Raw genomic sequence first — 14,122 nt, 5'->3', positions numbered from 1 at the left:
TCTATTATGTTAAACTGCATTGACATGCTTAATCACTTTTTTGGTCTTATTCCCTCTACAAGATAAGCTCCTTGAAGACAGAAATTACTTTAGTAAAGATGATAAATTTTTTTGAAAGGATTCTATTTATTCTTAATAAGATGATAAATTAATAATGATTTAATTAAAAGAATCTGTGCATAGGGTCACTTACTTCAACTATACAACTTGTGAAGACGAAAAAATACAGTGGGGTTTTTAGAAACTATTTTTTAAAAGATTCTTCTTGTGTAATTTAGGAGATCTTATATTAATTATATATATTACCAACTCTCAAATGTGTAACCACTGCGTCATGGGGACAATTTTCATCTGGTGGATGAAAAGCAGTTTGAAATGGGTTGGTCCTTTTACCTGCATCTTTGGATAAAGGTCAACTCATCTATTACTTTTTTCCTCTCAATTTCTTTTTTTTAATTTTTTTTATATTTATTAAAAGAGCATATTTATGAATATCAAGGAGCATCAGCAAACCAATGACTGAAAGGTACAATTGGAGACAGTAGTTGAAAACATGCTGAACTTCTAAGAGAGAAATGGCTGCTTGATCAGAGTTCAGTTATAACCAAGAGCATTGCACCAGCAATAAACTTTAAGTTAATGCTAACAATTTTAATTTGTATCTTTTTTTTTTTTTTTTTTAGTTTCTGCTTTATAACAAAGTGAATCAGTCATACATATACATCTGTTCCCACATCCCTTCCCTCATGCATCTCCCTCCCTCCCACCCTCCCCATCCCACCCCTCCAGGCGGTCACAAAGCACCAAGGTGATCTCCCTGTGCTCTGCGGCTGCTTCCCACTATCTATTTACCTTACGTTTGGTAGTGTATATATATGTCCATGCCTCTCTTTCGCTTTGTCACAGCTTACCCTTTCAATTTCTTTTTTTAAAAAAATATAGTACAATTTATTTTTGAATGTTCAAAAGCAAGAATATTAAATTTTCTTTTTTTTTCAGATACACACATGAAGGTAAAACTTTCAGGTTTTACTTTCAAAGTAAAACATCGATACATGTTAAAAACCTAACTTTCAGACCTGGTTAACCCAGGGACTTTATAACACAAAATCAGGGCAACAGTTACCTGTGGGGAAGGAGTGAGGAGGAACAAGGGACTCTAAGTTCCTGCTGGAGTCCCAGTTCTTAAGGAACAGGGAAGATGGATTGTTACAGTTAAAATTAAATATATATATGTTTAAATATATGTTTTTAGATATATGACATTACCTCACATTAAATAAGAACTATTTTCTCTCCTCTCAATTTCAAGATTAAATTATACTTCCCATTCCCAAAAGAGGCCAAGATGACAAATGAACTAAAGATTAGGGCTACAGTGAAGAGAAATATAAACTAATAAAAACAAAAACAAAAAAAGCATATAGCCTATAAAAATTCACTTACAATATATCAGCTATACAGCAACACTGTTAGTACAGTAACAGAAAAATAAATTTTATGCAAGCTTAGTTCCACTCTAAAATTCTACAATGCTCTAACTGTAATTTTTTTTTTTTTTTTTCGGTACGCGGGCCTCTCACTGTTGTGGCCTCTCCCGTTGCGGAGCACAGGCTCCGGATGCGCAGGCCCAGCGGCCATGGCTCACGGGCCCAGCCGCTCCGCGGCATGTGGGATCCTCCCGGACCGGGGCACGAACCCATGTCCCCTGCATTGGCAGGCGGACTCTCAACCACTGCGCCACCAGGGAAGCCCCCTCTAACTGTAATTTTTATTTTCCTAGGTCCTTTCCATCACAGTGTCTAACAGTATCTTGCCTTTAGAAGATATAACATAAATTTCTATACACTTCATTTCCTAAGCCAGGGAACTCCACTAAGGATGATCATTTAGATCATAAATCTGAACATTCACAGCTACCAGACACATACCTGAATTCAGAAAGAACTGGGGAGGGTCTCCATGAATGCCCACTGTGCCCGGTCCCAAGGAGTCAGACAGGGTATTTACAAAGGAAAATACTCCACTCATGATTCCAAAGCCCAAGCCAGAAACTAAGGAGGAAGGAAAACACTGTTAAACCTTACTCATGCTGTGATTTCTCTTCAAATCAAATTCCCAAGGTCTAAGGAACACTATTTTGTTGAAGGAAAAAGGGTGCACATGCTGTTAGAAGCAGTAGAAAGCTGGCTCAGAAAAGGCAAGCACTTGGCTAAATGATGAACCGAGAGAGAAGTGGGGAGAAAAGAGGAAAGGAAGTGGTCAGTGAAATGTAGCAGAGAAATGAAAAAGGAGAGAAAGAGATCCAGCAAGGCTCCAAAGGGACAGGCGAGACAGAAGGATACGATACTGAAGCTCTAACTTTAATTCATGACAACAGAATCTGTAGAATTAAGTTTGATGGAACTGAGCTTGAGGGGTGACTGTATTGTAAAGAGGGATCCCTGGGTCAAGCTGGGTGACTCAATTTAGGGACCCGGATCCAACCTTTAAACCATAATTCTGAAAGAAAAATACAAAGATGTATTAACTGTATTAATATGAAGAGTCCTCTCAGTACAGACAAAGTCATGGAAACAACCCAGAGAAGGTAACAATAACATCACTTAGAAATCGTTAACTAGAGGGTATACATGTTAAAAAACCTAACTGTCAAATCTGGTTAATATTTAATGGACACACAGATAAGGGTCACCTGCAATCACTTTCCTTTACATAAGGGCCCTGGAAAGCTAGAAAAATAAACAATGTACACCAATAGGCCAATGAGGTAGTAAAATACTACTTGAAACCTACAAAGATTTAAAAGATAAAGATGGCTTTTATGTCAAGTCTGATCTTTTATCTTTAAGACACTATGCAGTTCTAACTTACCATAAGCCAGCAATCGCATAGAGGGTGCTTTCTCACCTGGGTTTATACTCTTCAAACCCTCACTGGATTTTCTAAAATAAAACCACACAGATAATTTTTTTAAGAAAAACACATAAGATATTTTAAAAGCCAGATACTTAATGAGGTTTTTGATCACATTATACTCTAAATCTAAAATCCATTTAAACAAACACAGCAAGTTTTCAATTAACTAAAGTCAACCAAAACTTCCAACCAACTTTTGCCTTTTATCTGACATTCACAAAGAGGAGGAAAAATAAGAAGAATATAATAAACAAGCCATCAGGGATTGAGTTTAATAATACAAAACAAAGCAATACTTATGACTAAGCTTAGGAAGTATTTAATTCAACATCATATGGCATCTACCACTTTGCATTTTTCCTCTTCCCAAAGTACTGTATCTTCTATTCCACTTCTTTGGTACTTTGTTGTATTTCCGCCTGGGTTAGACTTATTCTGCCACTCTCCCTTCTACCTTCTACTCGTTAGAACGTAAGTGGTGCTCACTCTTCAAAGTCTAGTTCATGCAACAATTGCTCAAAGAAGCCACCTTTACCAGTGATTGATAATTATTCATCCCATCTCTCCTTACTCTTAAATCCTACAACACTGACAGTGTGAACTCTCATATGGATACCTAATCAAATGGTCTTCTGATTCGAAAACATTATTTGTTTCATAACCCCAGTCAGGCCTCAGGGGAGAAGTAATCAGGGGAGAATAAAATGCTACCCTCAGAAAAGAAGATAAATGAATACCTGAATGAAACATTAGACTACTGCTCAATAAGAAATGATCTTCAGAGTGATCATACCTATGCTTCTGTCGTGGACAATTCGCCAACTGACTATGAGCCCCTGCACCCCACACAAATGCGTGAGGACTGTGGCAGGTCGGCTCCACTCTTGTCACTATTGCTACCCCTTGTTGGCTAGAAAGTCTGCAACAACAATCCTGATGCAAAGGATATTTAAATTATATTTAAAGTATATTTATTAAAGCAATAAAGGAACCAAACATTTTACAAGAATTTTTCAACAAGTGCTGAAACAAAAATGAGTTCAATTAACTATAAGAGTAGAAAATTAACCGGGACATGGAAATTATATTCTGGGTATTGTGTTAATTAAATTTTAAGGTATGTATATTCACTACAGTGAGCCTATCTCATGACATAAATATAACTATTGACTACATTAAGGCAACACAGAATTCAACCAAAATAGTAATAAACATAAGAAGGTCTTTGGGACTTCCCTGGCGGTCCAGCAGTTAAGACTCCATGCTTCCAATGCAGGGGGCACAGATTCAATCCCTGGTCGGGGAACTAAGATCCCCGATGTGGCCAAAAAAAAAAAAAAAAAGGTCTTTTTCTTTTCTAGACTCAAAAGAAACAATTTGCCATTTCAGTGCTCTCCATTTGGAAGCATCATTTGGTAGCAGGGACATGAGCCAAAATTTAAGTGACTGTCATCTTCTTTCTCTGGAGCAGTAACCACCTGAAATGTGCAATTTTCCTAAATAAACTTACCTGTCACAGGAATGTTGTTAAAGGCTAATGAATGCTTAGAGACCTATACAATAGCAGTAACTTCCATAAACAAACAGATATAATGGTATAATAGAATCAATAAATTTTGGAGGATTTCTGTTTTATATAAATTGCTCAGCAATGAATAAAAGATTTTTGCTATTTAGTATAACAAAGTACTGCTATATCACAAATATATTAAAGATATAAATTTAAGGTCTAGGGCCAACATTAGGAAGTGAAAAAGTAAAAAACACCATCAGTTTCCGTGTTCCTGACGGATACATCACACAACTGATGATGTAAGTGATGGTGATTTTTTTTTTGGGACGGTGATTTTAATCTGACCATTTTACTGAAGTGGAAAATTCTTTGTTTGCATTTATTATTGTTTCCAAGAACAAAAAAGAAAAAGCTCAATTTTTTAAATATAAACTTTGAAAAACAAATGATAAATCATACCAGCTTTCTTGTTTGTTCTGATTCACTTTATACGTGTGTGTAAGAGAGGGAAAGTACCAAGGAATATGCATATAAAGTAAATACACCATTTTAGAAAAATTTTAAAATAGACTTATGCCTTTTAAGACATTATAGCAATGATTATCTTATTATTTTTTCTATAAATGATTTTCTCAAATTACCAAATATTTATGGTATCAGCATTATAAGACAATTGAACTAAATTACAAAAGCTTCAATCCAAGACAAAAAATTCTAATGTATGTTTCAGGCAATGTGCAGGACCATAACTTGGATTTTTCTTTTTCCTTCTGATTAACGTAGAAAGGGCTATCACATGTGGCCACATGTCAATTTCTCACAGTGCAACTCTTTGCTAGGCTGAAAGTGACAATTCATTCATTCAAGATGAAGTACTGGTCCTAAGACCTAAGCCATGAAATAAATTTATATTGGACTACAATGATAAATACTTTGATTCAATTCCATATATGTAAAAAAACTGGTGCAAGCTCTCCACTTTTTAATCTTGGCACCAAATTCAGATAGCGAAAATTTGATTGAGGCAGTACTTTAAACTTAAAAGTTCAAAACCTACTTTGGCAGTGGAGATAGTTAAAATATTGATTAAACTGAAGTTCCTATATTTGAATCTAGTAAAGCCTAAGAGAGCAACTTAAATATATCTATATAAATGTTAGTCATGAATAAAATATCATAATAATTCTCAAACTTGTTTTAACATGTAACTACATAACATCCAATATTCTAAAATGTGCTAGGAAAATACTGTACCATATTCCAAAGGTTTGTAGCAGATGCATTTTGTAAAGGCAAACAAAGGCAACTGTTAATACAGGTTTGTCCTATTATTTGTTTGCAAATCTCCAAATGTCCTTTCAGAGAAGCAAACATGGTTTCCCCAGAAGGCCAAAGAGGCTTCTGTAAACTTCCTGGCATGAGAGCCTGCAGACTGACAGCCATAATTCCTCCTGCATGTGGCCCTATGCCCTCACTGCCCTATTAAAAATGGCAACTCTGGGACTTCCCTGGAGGTCCAGTAGTTAAGACTCCAAGAGGCGCAGGTTCGATCCCTGGTCGGGAACTAAGATCCCACATGCCTCTCGGTGCAGCCAAAAAAAAAAAAAAGGGCACCCATGGGGAATTCCCAGGTGGTCCAGTGGTTAGGACTCCATGCTTTCACTGCCGAAGGCGCGGGTTCAATCCCTGGTGGAGGAACTAAGATCCCACCAGACACACAGCCGTAGTCAAAAAAAAAAAAAAAAAAAAAGGCAACCCATGTTCAGCTTGTAGTCCTTTGGAACCTTAGGTTAGTGCCAATAAAGGGTTGCTTTTCAGGTGGAAACCGTGAAGAAACACAATAGTGAAGAACAGCAGATACCCATTTAGTCACTCCAGGTAAGTGAGGTTTTACAACCTCAAGTCCTAAGGGGTTATTAAAGTCACATCCTGATCTATGAAAAACTACTGAAATTAGTAAATGCAAAACCAACATGAGCCAGTGATGTTGGAGACAGGAAAATCCAGTGCAACCCGAGGCTGAGTTAAGAGGACAGTGCCCTGTCAAGGGTGGGAAGGACCCTGCTCTCTGCACTGCTTCGACCACAGCAGGGTACTGTGCTGGGTTCCAGGCACAGGTAAATCCCAGGCACCAACAAAAAGGGGTGTCCACTGACATAAAAGAACAGAGATGGGAAAAGGTTTGGAAGCCACATCCATCTCTCCTGAGGGCCAGCTGAAGAAATGAGGAATGTTTAGCCTTGAAAGAGACAAGATGACAACCGTGTGACAGAGACTGCATTTGCCTGTGCAAGGCAGAGGTCAGAAAGAAGGAGATTTTTATTACCTTAATATATTCTACAGTTAAAATTAAATTTTGGAATAGTAGTAACTGCTGCATACCAGAAACATTCAACCACAGCTGAATGTCCATCTGTTAAGGGTATTGTATTCCCATGGAACCTGAAATGTTATGTTTGATTTTTATTTGTTGTTCCTTAATATTTCCAGGAACTAATGGAAATTTTGTGTTTAAACTTTTTCTCAGATATGACTTTTGCTTCTAAGCAACGGCTTCCTGGTTTTCTACTTGTGATTTACATTGCTTCGTTATTAAATTTCAGTATCTGTTATTAAAAGCAACAAGTAAAAAATACAGAAGGCCTGGCATATTGGCAAGAACAAATTATCAGAAGCCTATTATAAGAGATATTATTGAGGTTCTGTCTTGGTTGCATCCATGAAATTCATGAAGTGCTTTAATTATGTCATTTGCAGAGATGAGAAGACATAGCACTCTATTTATCACTCTATCACCTTAACTAAGCCTTACTACATAATCAAAGCCAATCTCATGACTACCTGAAAGAAAATATGGTTCCAAGCTCAAGCTGTGTTTCAAAACAGTGGTTTCATGTGAGATCCTGATGGATCCTACAGATGACCTACTTTCTGGCCTAAAAAGGGAACTCATGCCCACGGCTTTTTTTTTTTTAATGTATTTTTCTATTCTGGACATGAAATCAAATGACATCACAAAATGAACCCCTGTTCCTCCCTAATACAGTCAAAATAATGGCAGGCATAATCACCATAAGAATTATCTATTTTAGGTGATGTCAAAGAGAAGTGCGTATAAATTCTTTTCTGTAACAGTTTTTGTTCTTCTTGTTCCAATGACTATTTCTCTAGCTTATTTTTCTCCATGGCACTTACTATCTTTTAATATACAATGTCTTTCCTTGTTTATTCATTTGTTGTCTATGTCTTCCCACTATAATATTACCACCATGAGGCTGTCTTTTAATCATGATGTATCCCCAGTACCTAGGGTATGCATGGCATTGAGCAAATTCTCAAGACATATTTTTTTGAACGAGTGAAGGAAGGAATGAATGTCCACAAGTTAAAATACTCAATATTTTCAGGCTGGAAATGTACAATCCCTTGGCTTGGAACTATGTAGGAAGACATGGATCTTCAAATACAATAATACCTTAATGTTTCAAACTACTAAATCATAATTCAAATAAAACTGGGAAAAAAGGTAAAGCATTTAACTTACTTTAAAAGTTTATAATATGCAAACCGGAACATTTCTTGGATAAGGACTGAGATTAACACTCCAAAGATCAGCAGATCTCTCTGTCTTGGTTCATCTTTGTTATCAGTAAGGGTTGCTGCCATGAACCAAATGAAGGAAGAAAGCAGCAGAGACACCAGCCAGAAGAAAGCTCTGAAAATTGGGGAGGCGGGGGAGTTACAAGTGAACAGGACTAATAATGATTTAAAAGCAGAAAAAATCCTGCTTGAGAAGGAAGAGATCTCCTGACAAAAAAAGTGTTCATGAAGTGATGCTCTTAACCAACTGGTCCTAATCAATGGTGCAGTTTCCCTGGTGAAATAAACATGCAGGCCAAGAAGAATTTGAGATTTTTCTTAAAAATCACTTTTTTCAGTGACCCTGCTGTTTGTAAGTACATCTGCAGACTAATTGCCAAGGACTGTCTGTCTGGAAACTTGGTTATTTGCTAAGCTTCCTAATTAAAGCTTTGCCCATTGATGTGCAGATGTCTTTTCCAGGAAAATGTCTACATCTCTATTAACAGAGCGATTGGTTTAAAATCCAGAGGTTGAAAGCCTGTGCTCTGATCTACATCAGTCTTCCAGGCCTGGTTTTTACAACATTCCTGTGGATTTTAATGATTATAACAAGCTTTACAGACCTCTTGCCCAAATCTCTATTGTTTTTTAAATGACACGTCTGATGCAGCATTTTCAATACAGTTGTGAGAGGTGAGAAGCTAAAAAAAACAGCCTGGCCTCGCCTGGCTGTTTCTCTTAGTGCCAAGTGAGACTCAGTGGCGGAGAAGGTCGTAGGGGAGCTCCAATAAGAGCTGCCAGACAGGTGAAAACGGATTATGATCTCATTCGCCACCAGAGTTCGGTATTGACCAAGCTCCTGCAAGGATACGTACTACAGGTGCTGCGGAGTTTTCACAGGTTTCTACCGTTTGGCCGCACACCTGAATCACCTGGGACGCTCTTAAAAAGTCCGAATTCCACCCCCTAGACATTCCTATTCAGTTGATTCAGGGAGGGGTAGGTGTTGGGGATCGGTATGTTTTAAAGCACCTGATCCCCAGGTGCTTAAGGGCTCTTAACTCGCTTGGGATTACAGATGCCTATCAGAATCTGAGGGAAACTAGGGACCTCCCCCTCCAAAAAAATAAAAGATAGATATTTGAAGTTATCCACAATTTTTTAAATACAGTTTTAATGTATGACTCACTAACGCCCACCCACGGGCCCTAGGCAAAACTCGGGAGCCAAGCGTCAGGGTTTTCTGAGACCCACGATGTTATCTCTTTCCCTAGAGCTCGCCCTCTGGGGTCGCTGGGCTCTTGTTCTTTTCTCGCCGACCGTCGGAGGAGGGCGAGGAGTCCCAGGGGAGTGGGGTCTCCGCTCTCCCCCCTCCTAACCGTTCTCCGCTCCAAAGCCCAACGAGGACGAGCCGTTTGGTGAGGACGCCAGGTATCGCCGGTACCCCCGGCGGGGGAGGGGAGCCCCAGGTCCGGGTTTCCCGGCGCAACCGCCTTACCCGATGATGAGGAAGATGATGCGCAACGGCTCGGTGGCGATGGTGAAGATGTAGAGGGCGAGCGCAGGCCCGAAGGCAACGAAGGCGCAGCCGAAGAAAACGGCCGCCGTCATGGCTACCGCAGAAGCCGGCGCGGGGGCCTAGCGGGGACGCGGGGGCTCAGATCGACAACGGGGAAGAGCGCGCGGCGAGGGCGGGGCAGGCCGAGGGGCTGGAGGCGGGGCGCGGCGGAGGAGGCAGGGCGCGGCGGAGGAGGCGGGGGCGAGGCGGGGCGCGGCGGAGGAGGCGGGGGCGGGGGGAGGAGGAGGAGGAGGGGGGAGGGGGAGGAGGGGGAGGGGGGAGGGGGGAGGAGGAGGCGGCGGCGGGAGGGGCGAGAGGGGCGGGAGGGGCGGGGTGGGGCTCACCTCCGGGCTTTCAGCCCGGGAGACTTAGCAGCTTCTGATAAAGAGGCGGCGGTAGCTGGAGACTTTAGGGTAGGAGCTTTGGCACCGCCCCGCCGCCCCCCCCCCTCCGCCACCACCACTGGTACGCATCCATCAGGCCAACGACACCGCCCACGAGGTGGCTAAGAGAAGGGGAGGTCCCTAACCCGCTTTGGAGCCAGAACTGGGGAAGAGTCCAGATCAGCTAACGAAAAATTCCGCGCAGGACACAGGCAGGATTCCATTTCTAAACAAAGGAGTCTTTTTTTGAAGCACATTATGCCATTTGTATAGTTGCGGGAACTTCGTGAAACTATGTACAAAACCCTAGCTGGGAGAGCAGTGACCCAGGCGATAACTCACAGTAGAAGCTGTCCATCTCGGGGTTGTTTTGGCGAGCTGGTTTTATTTGTACCCCACTCCCGCCAAGTCTTTAAAAAGTTGTTTTTGAAGGCATTCTTTGATCACCCCGTAATAACAGTAACATCTCCCTGCTCAGTTTTTACTTGCTCATTTGTCTCCCCCATTAAAATGTAAACTTCTGGAGGGCAGGGTCTTTGTTTTGTTCTTTGTTGTTTTTGCAGCAGCAAGAAGGTGCTGAACTAAATATCTGTTCAATGAATGAAATTTTAAAAGTGGAACTTACAAACATTTACTATTTTATATTAATTAAACAATTTCTGAAAGGTTTACAAGTTAAAACCAGAAGGTTAATTTCCGTAATCATTCACATCTAAGATTTATCTCCATGTCTAATGGGGATAATAATACGTCATGGGTTATTTTGAGGATTGTGCCTGCACAGTAAGTGCTATGTAAGTGTTAGCCATTCCTACTTATTCTGTAATGTCTATCGTGAATAAAGCTCTTGGAAATCAACACTGAAAAGACAAAAGTTGGGACCTGACTGAAGATGTTTTTGCAGCTCACCTCTGAAAAATGGGCCTTCAAATAATACAAGTATTTAATTTTTATGGTAAAATGTCACCTTTGTCCATTTGAAACAGACATATATATTTTCCTATTACTCCACAGAATTTTTCTTCATTTTGAAATGTCTTGTCCATCACCTATTAAAACTCAGGTTGAGACAACAGTTGAAATTGATAGAGTGACTCACCATTAGACAGACTCTTCTGGTTTTATCCTGAATCAAATTTGTCAAATACAATTATATTACTTCAGCTCCATGCAGAAATGCCATCACAGAGGCATATCCTACTCACATCCTTGGTGTAAATTAAGCTTTTTTAATACGAGAAATTGTAAGCAGATAGGATAGGGGGTCCCCAGAGAAAGAGAACCAGGCATGGCTTCATTGACATAAGAAAATCTGTTTCTGGCCTAAGCTATTTTGTCATCTAAGCCTAGACACAATGCTTGTCCTTGAACAGGCCTTAGTAATTAATAGTCTTAAGGGAACAAAAGAATGTAGGACTGTTGTTGGGCAAGAGAAGTGACAATAGCAAAGATAATATATCAGTAATAAAGACGCCCAGCTCTGTTTCAATGGTAAAGATTAGCCTGAAGCCTCAACCACCACATCAACTGGAACCTAAGGGGTGATGATGTTGACCTTTTCTGATCCTTGTGACTTCAATCAACTAAAGCTTGGACTCTGTCAACCTTTGCCTCAATTCTATGCTGAATTCTCCTCTGCTCAAGCGCCTACATAAATATGCATGTACCCTTAGCTTAAAACTTCCCCAGTTTTGCTGTTTGGGGAGACCCTTCTTTGGGAAAGATCCCCAGTGTGCTCCTTACTTGCTGCAAGTAATAAATCCTTCCTTCTCCTGATCTTTGGCTTGGTTGTGTCTTTTGGCTCGACACCCACCAAGAGGCGAACCCCATTTTTTGGGTAGCAAAATGGCCATCTACATTTTTTCTTGCATATTTCATAAACTATTTCATTATCATTATTCAATATCTCTAATTTACTGTTTGAGTTCAGGGCTAGAAAAAAGTTTTGTTTCTCCTGACAAATGCATACGCTCAGCTTGAGAGCTAACTCATCATATTCAGGCTTTATCTTAATTCCCAGGAAGCTTGGAGCTAAATTTAATAGTCAGTTGTAGCAACTATTCTTTTTTTAAATTACAATTACTGCCATGACTTCAGAATATGGCTTATTCTTTTATCCCTATTTTGATTTGACTATCCTGATTTTAACCAAGATCTGTGTCTCCATTAAAGGTGCCTCAAATACTTTGGAAGTAGACAACTCAACATGCAGAGCTATAAATTGGGGGAATTTGCACTTACGTTATCTTGACCATATCTCAGTTCAATTTTAGTCCCCAAGTCCAGTTAAAAAATGGGACGGCAATGCAAAATGTAATGACTCTGCCCCCCTATCTATGAAGACATCTTTAACTGATGTCTGTTGGAATAAAATAGAAAAGGAAATAACTAGACCAAACTGTCAAAATCACCAATAAGGTAGACTTCTTCAGCATTCATGGTTATTTACTAGAAACACTTATTTCAAGTTTTCTCTGAATTACATTTATATGATGTATGGCTGTTTAAAAAGCACTTTTACACTGATTTCCACAATTCTTTTACAAGTGAGGAATGTGAGGCTAAGAAGCAGTGCTATTGACTCCTTAAGTTTTTATGAACTTACTATGAGTTTTCTCCAAAGACTTGAAAACATACTAAGTGAGGGTGGGAGTTAAATCTCTAAAAGGTGCCTGGGGGAAAGAGGCTGGCACACACTATGGATAAGGATATCGACTGCTGGGTATGCGCCTGGAGGAGTGGGAGGGTGCAAAAAGCAATACCACATTTTAGCAATTTATCCAATAAGGCTTGGACATACCTACCAGTAATTCACAATATACTAATGAATTCACTTGAGCTTTATTTTCTGATAGTGCTGATAGATTTATACTCAACCATTTATTCATTCACTCAAAATGCATGCTGCGTGAGTATGAAGTATCAGGCAAAATGCTAGGGATTGGGAGTACACCAATGAAACAGTTGTGCTCCTGTCTCCACTGAGCTTACAGTCTAGTGGAAAAGCCAGACAGGCAAGCAGAGGGGTTATGAGGATATACAGGAAGGGGGAAGGACAGCCAATCCAAACTTGTGAGCTGTTGCTAAAAAAGATGACACCCACTCATTCAGGTCTCAGCTTTGGAGTTAGCAAAGCTAGGAAGTAGGGGAGAAATGGAAGGACAAGTGGAAAGGCCTCAAAGTGAAAGAAAGCAGGGCATTTCTGAGGGACAGAAAGTAGTTCAGGATGTCCTCTCAGTGTGAGGAGAGATAAGACAGAAAAGGCCAGCAGGTTAGAGTTTACCTCAAGTCCGGAGTTTATCCAAGGGAGTGACAGGCTCAGATCTCCTTTGTAAAGAAAATGGAAAATGGGATTTCAGATAAGAGGTCTTTGGCATCTGCAGATGAATCAGGGAAACAGCAGGAGTCTGGAGAGAAGCAGAAAGACTGAAGAGATTTAGGAACTGTGCAAACAAAATTTAATGACATGATGAGCTACATGGAGTGAGGGAGGGAAAAAATCAAGGGTGATGACTTCTGGAAAGGTATATATATTCTAAAATTAATTAATATTAATTAATTTTACTTGTACTGACTGAAAAAAAATGCACAACCTAAAAGTTGAGAATTATGTTTTATTCGGCCGACTTGCTGAGGGCTCGGGACTGCTCTAAAGAGCCAAAGGGAGGAGCCAGATATATAGGAGTTTTGAAAACAAAAACAAAACCCAGCGGTTAGAAGCGCTGATGATTACTGTTAATTAAAGAAAAACCAGACATCTCAAGTTAATGAATTTAGCACTCTTCTATGTGTGGGAAGACGCAAGAGTCTTGGCTCATTGAAAACATTCCTTTGATATGCACCTTAGCTATCTAGGGTCAGGATCCTGCTTTTCTTCATCCTGAGTCCCGTCTGGGTGCAGTTTTGGGGGGCAGCTGCAGTGGCTGAGGGCTTGATGGTCGCAGCATCCTTTGTTTACTGATATGGCATGTGACATTTTTCATCCACACTTGCTATGGGGGCATCCTCATATATCCCTGGAACTATATTGAAAAACCTAAATTTTGAGAGTAGAAAACATGAAGAAAGGGGAAGAGAGGGTTTACTCAATTTATCAATACATAAAGAGCATTCTGGGTGATTTATCTTATTAAAAGAAAATTCTTCTATATTTAATAAAGGATAAAA

General features: G+C 39.9%; 1 protein-coding gene across 1 annotated transcript in view; it reads right to left on the bottom strand.

The window, feature by feature from the left end:
• Positions 1-9,929, bottom strand: part of APH1B (aph-1 homolog B, gamma-secretase subunit) — a 41,085-nt gene extending 31,156 nt beyond the window's left edge. Inside the window, exons 1-5 of the mRNA XM_081227085.1 lie at positions 9,917-9,929; positions 9,513-9,652; positions 7,977-8,147; positions 2,875-2,945; positions 1,932-2,054 (exon numbers count right to left, since the gene is read on the bottom strand). Of these exons, the coding sequence (XP_081083211.1) occupies positions 1,932-2,054; positions 2,875-2,945; positions 7,977-8,147; positions 9,513-9,625 (478 nt within the window). The 5' untranslated portion in view covers positions 9,626-9,652; positions 9,917-9,929. The remainder of the gene's footprint in view (positions 1-1,931; positions 2,055-2,874; positions 2,946-7,976; positions 8,148-9,512; positions 9,653-9,916) is intronic.
• Positions 9,930-14,122: the final 4,193 nt, after the last annotated feature.

This window comes from Mesoplodon bidens (assembly GCF_964165515.1).
Source record: "Mesoplodon bidens genome assembly, chromosome: 3".
NCBI classification, from domain to species: domain Eukaryota; kingdom Metazoa; phylum Chordata; class Mammalia; order Artiodactyla; family Ziphiidae; genus Mesoplodon; species Mesoplodon bidens.
Note: the sequence above shows the minus strand (reverse complement) of the source record. Positions and strands in the feature narration are given on the sequence as shown.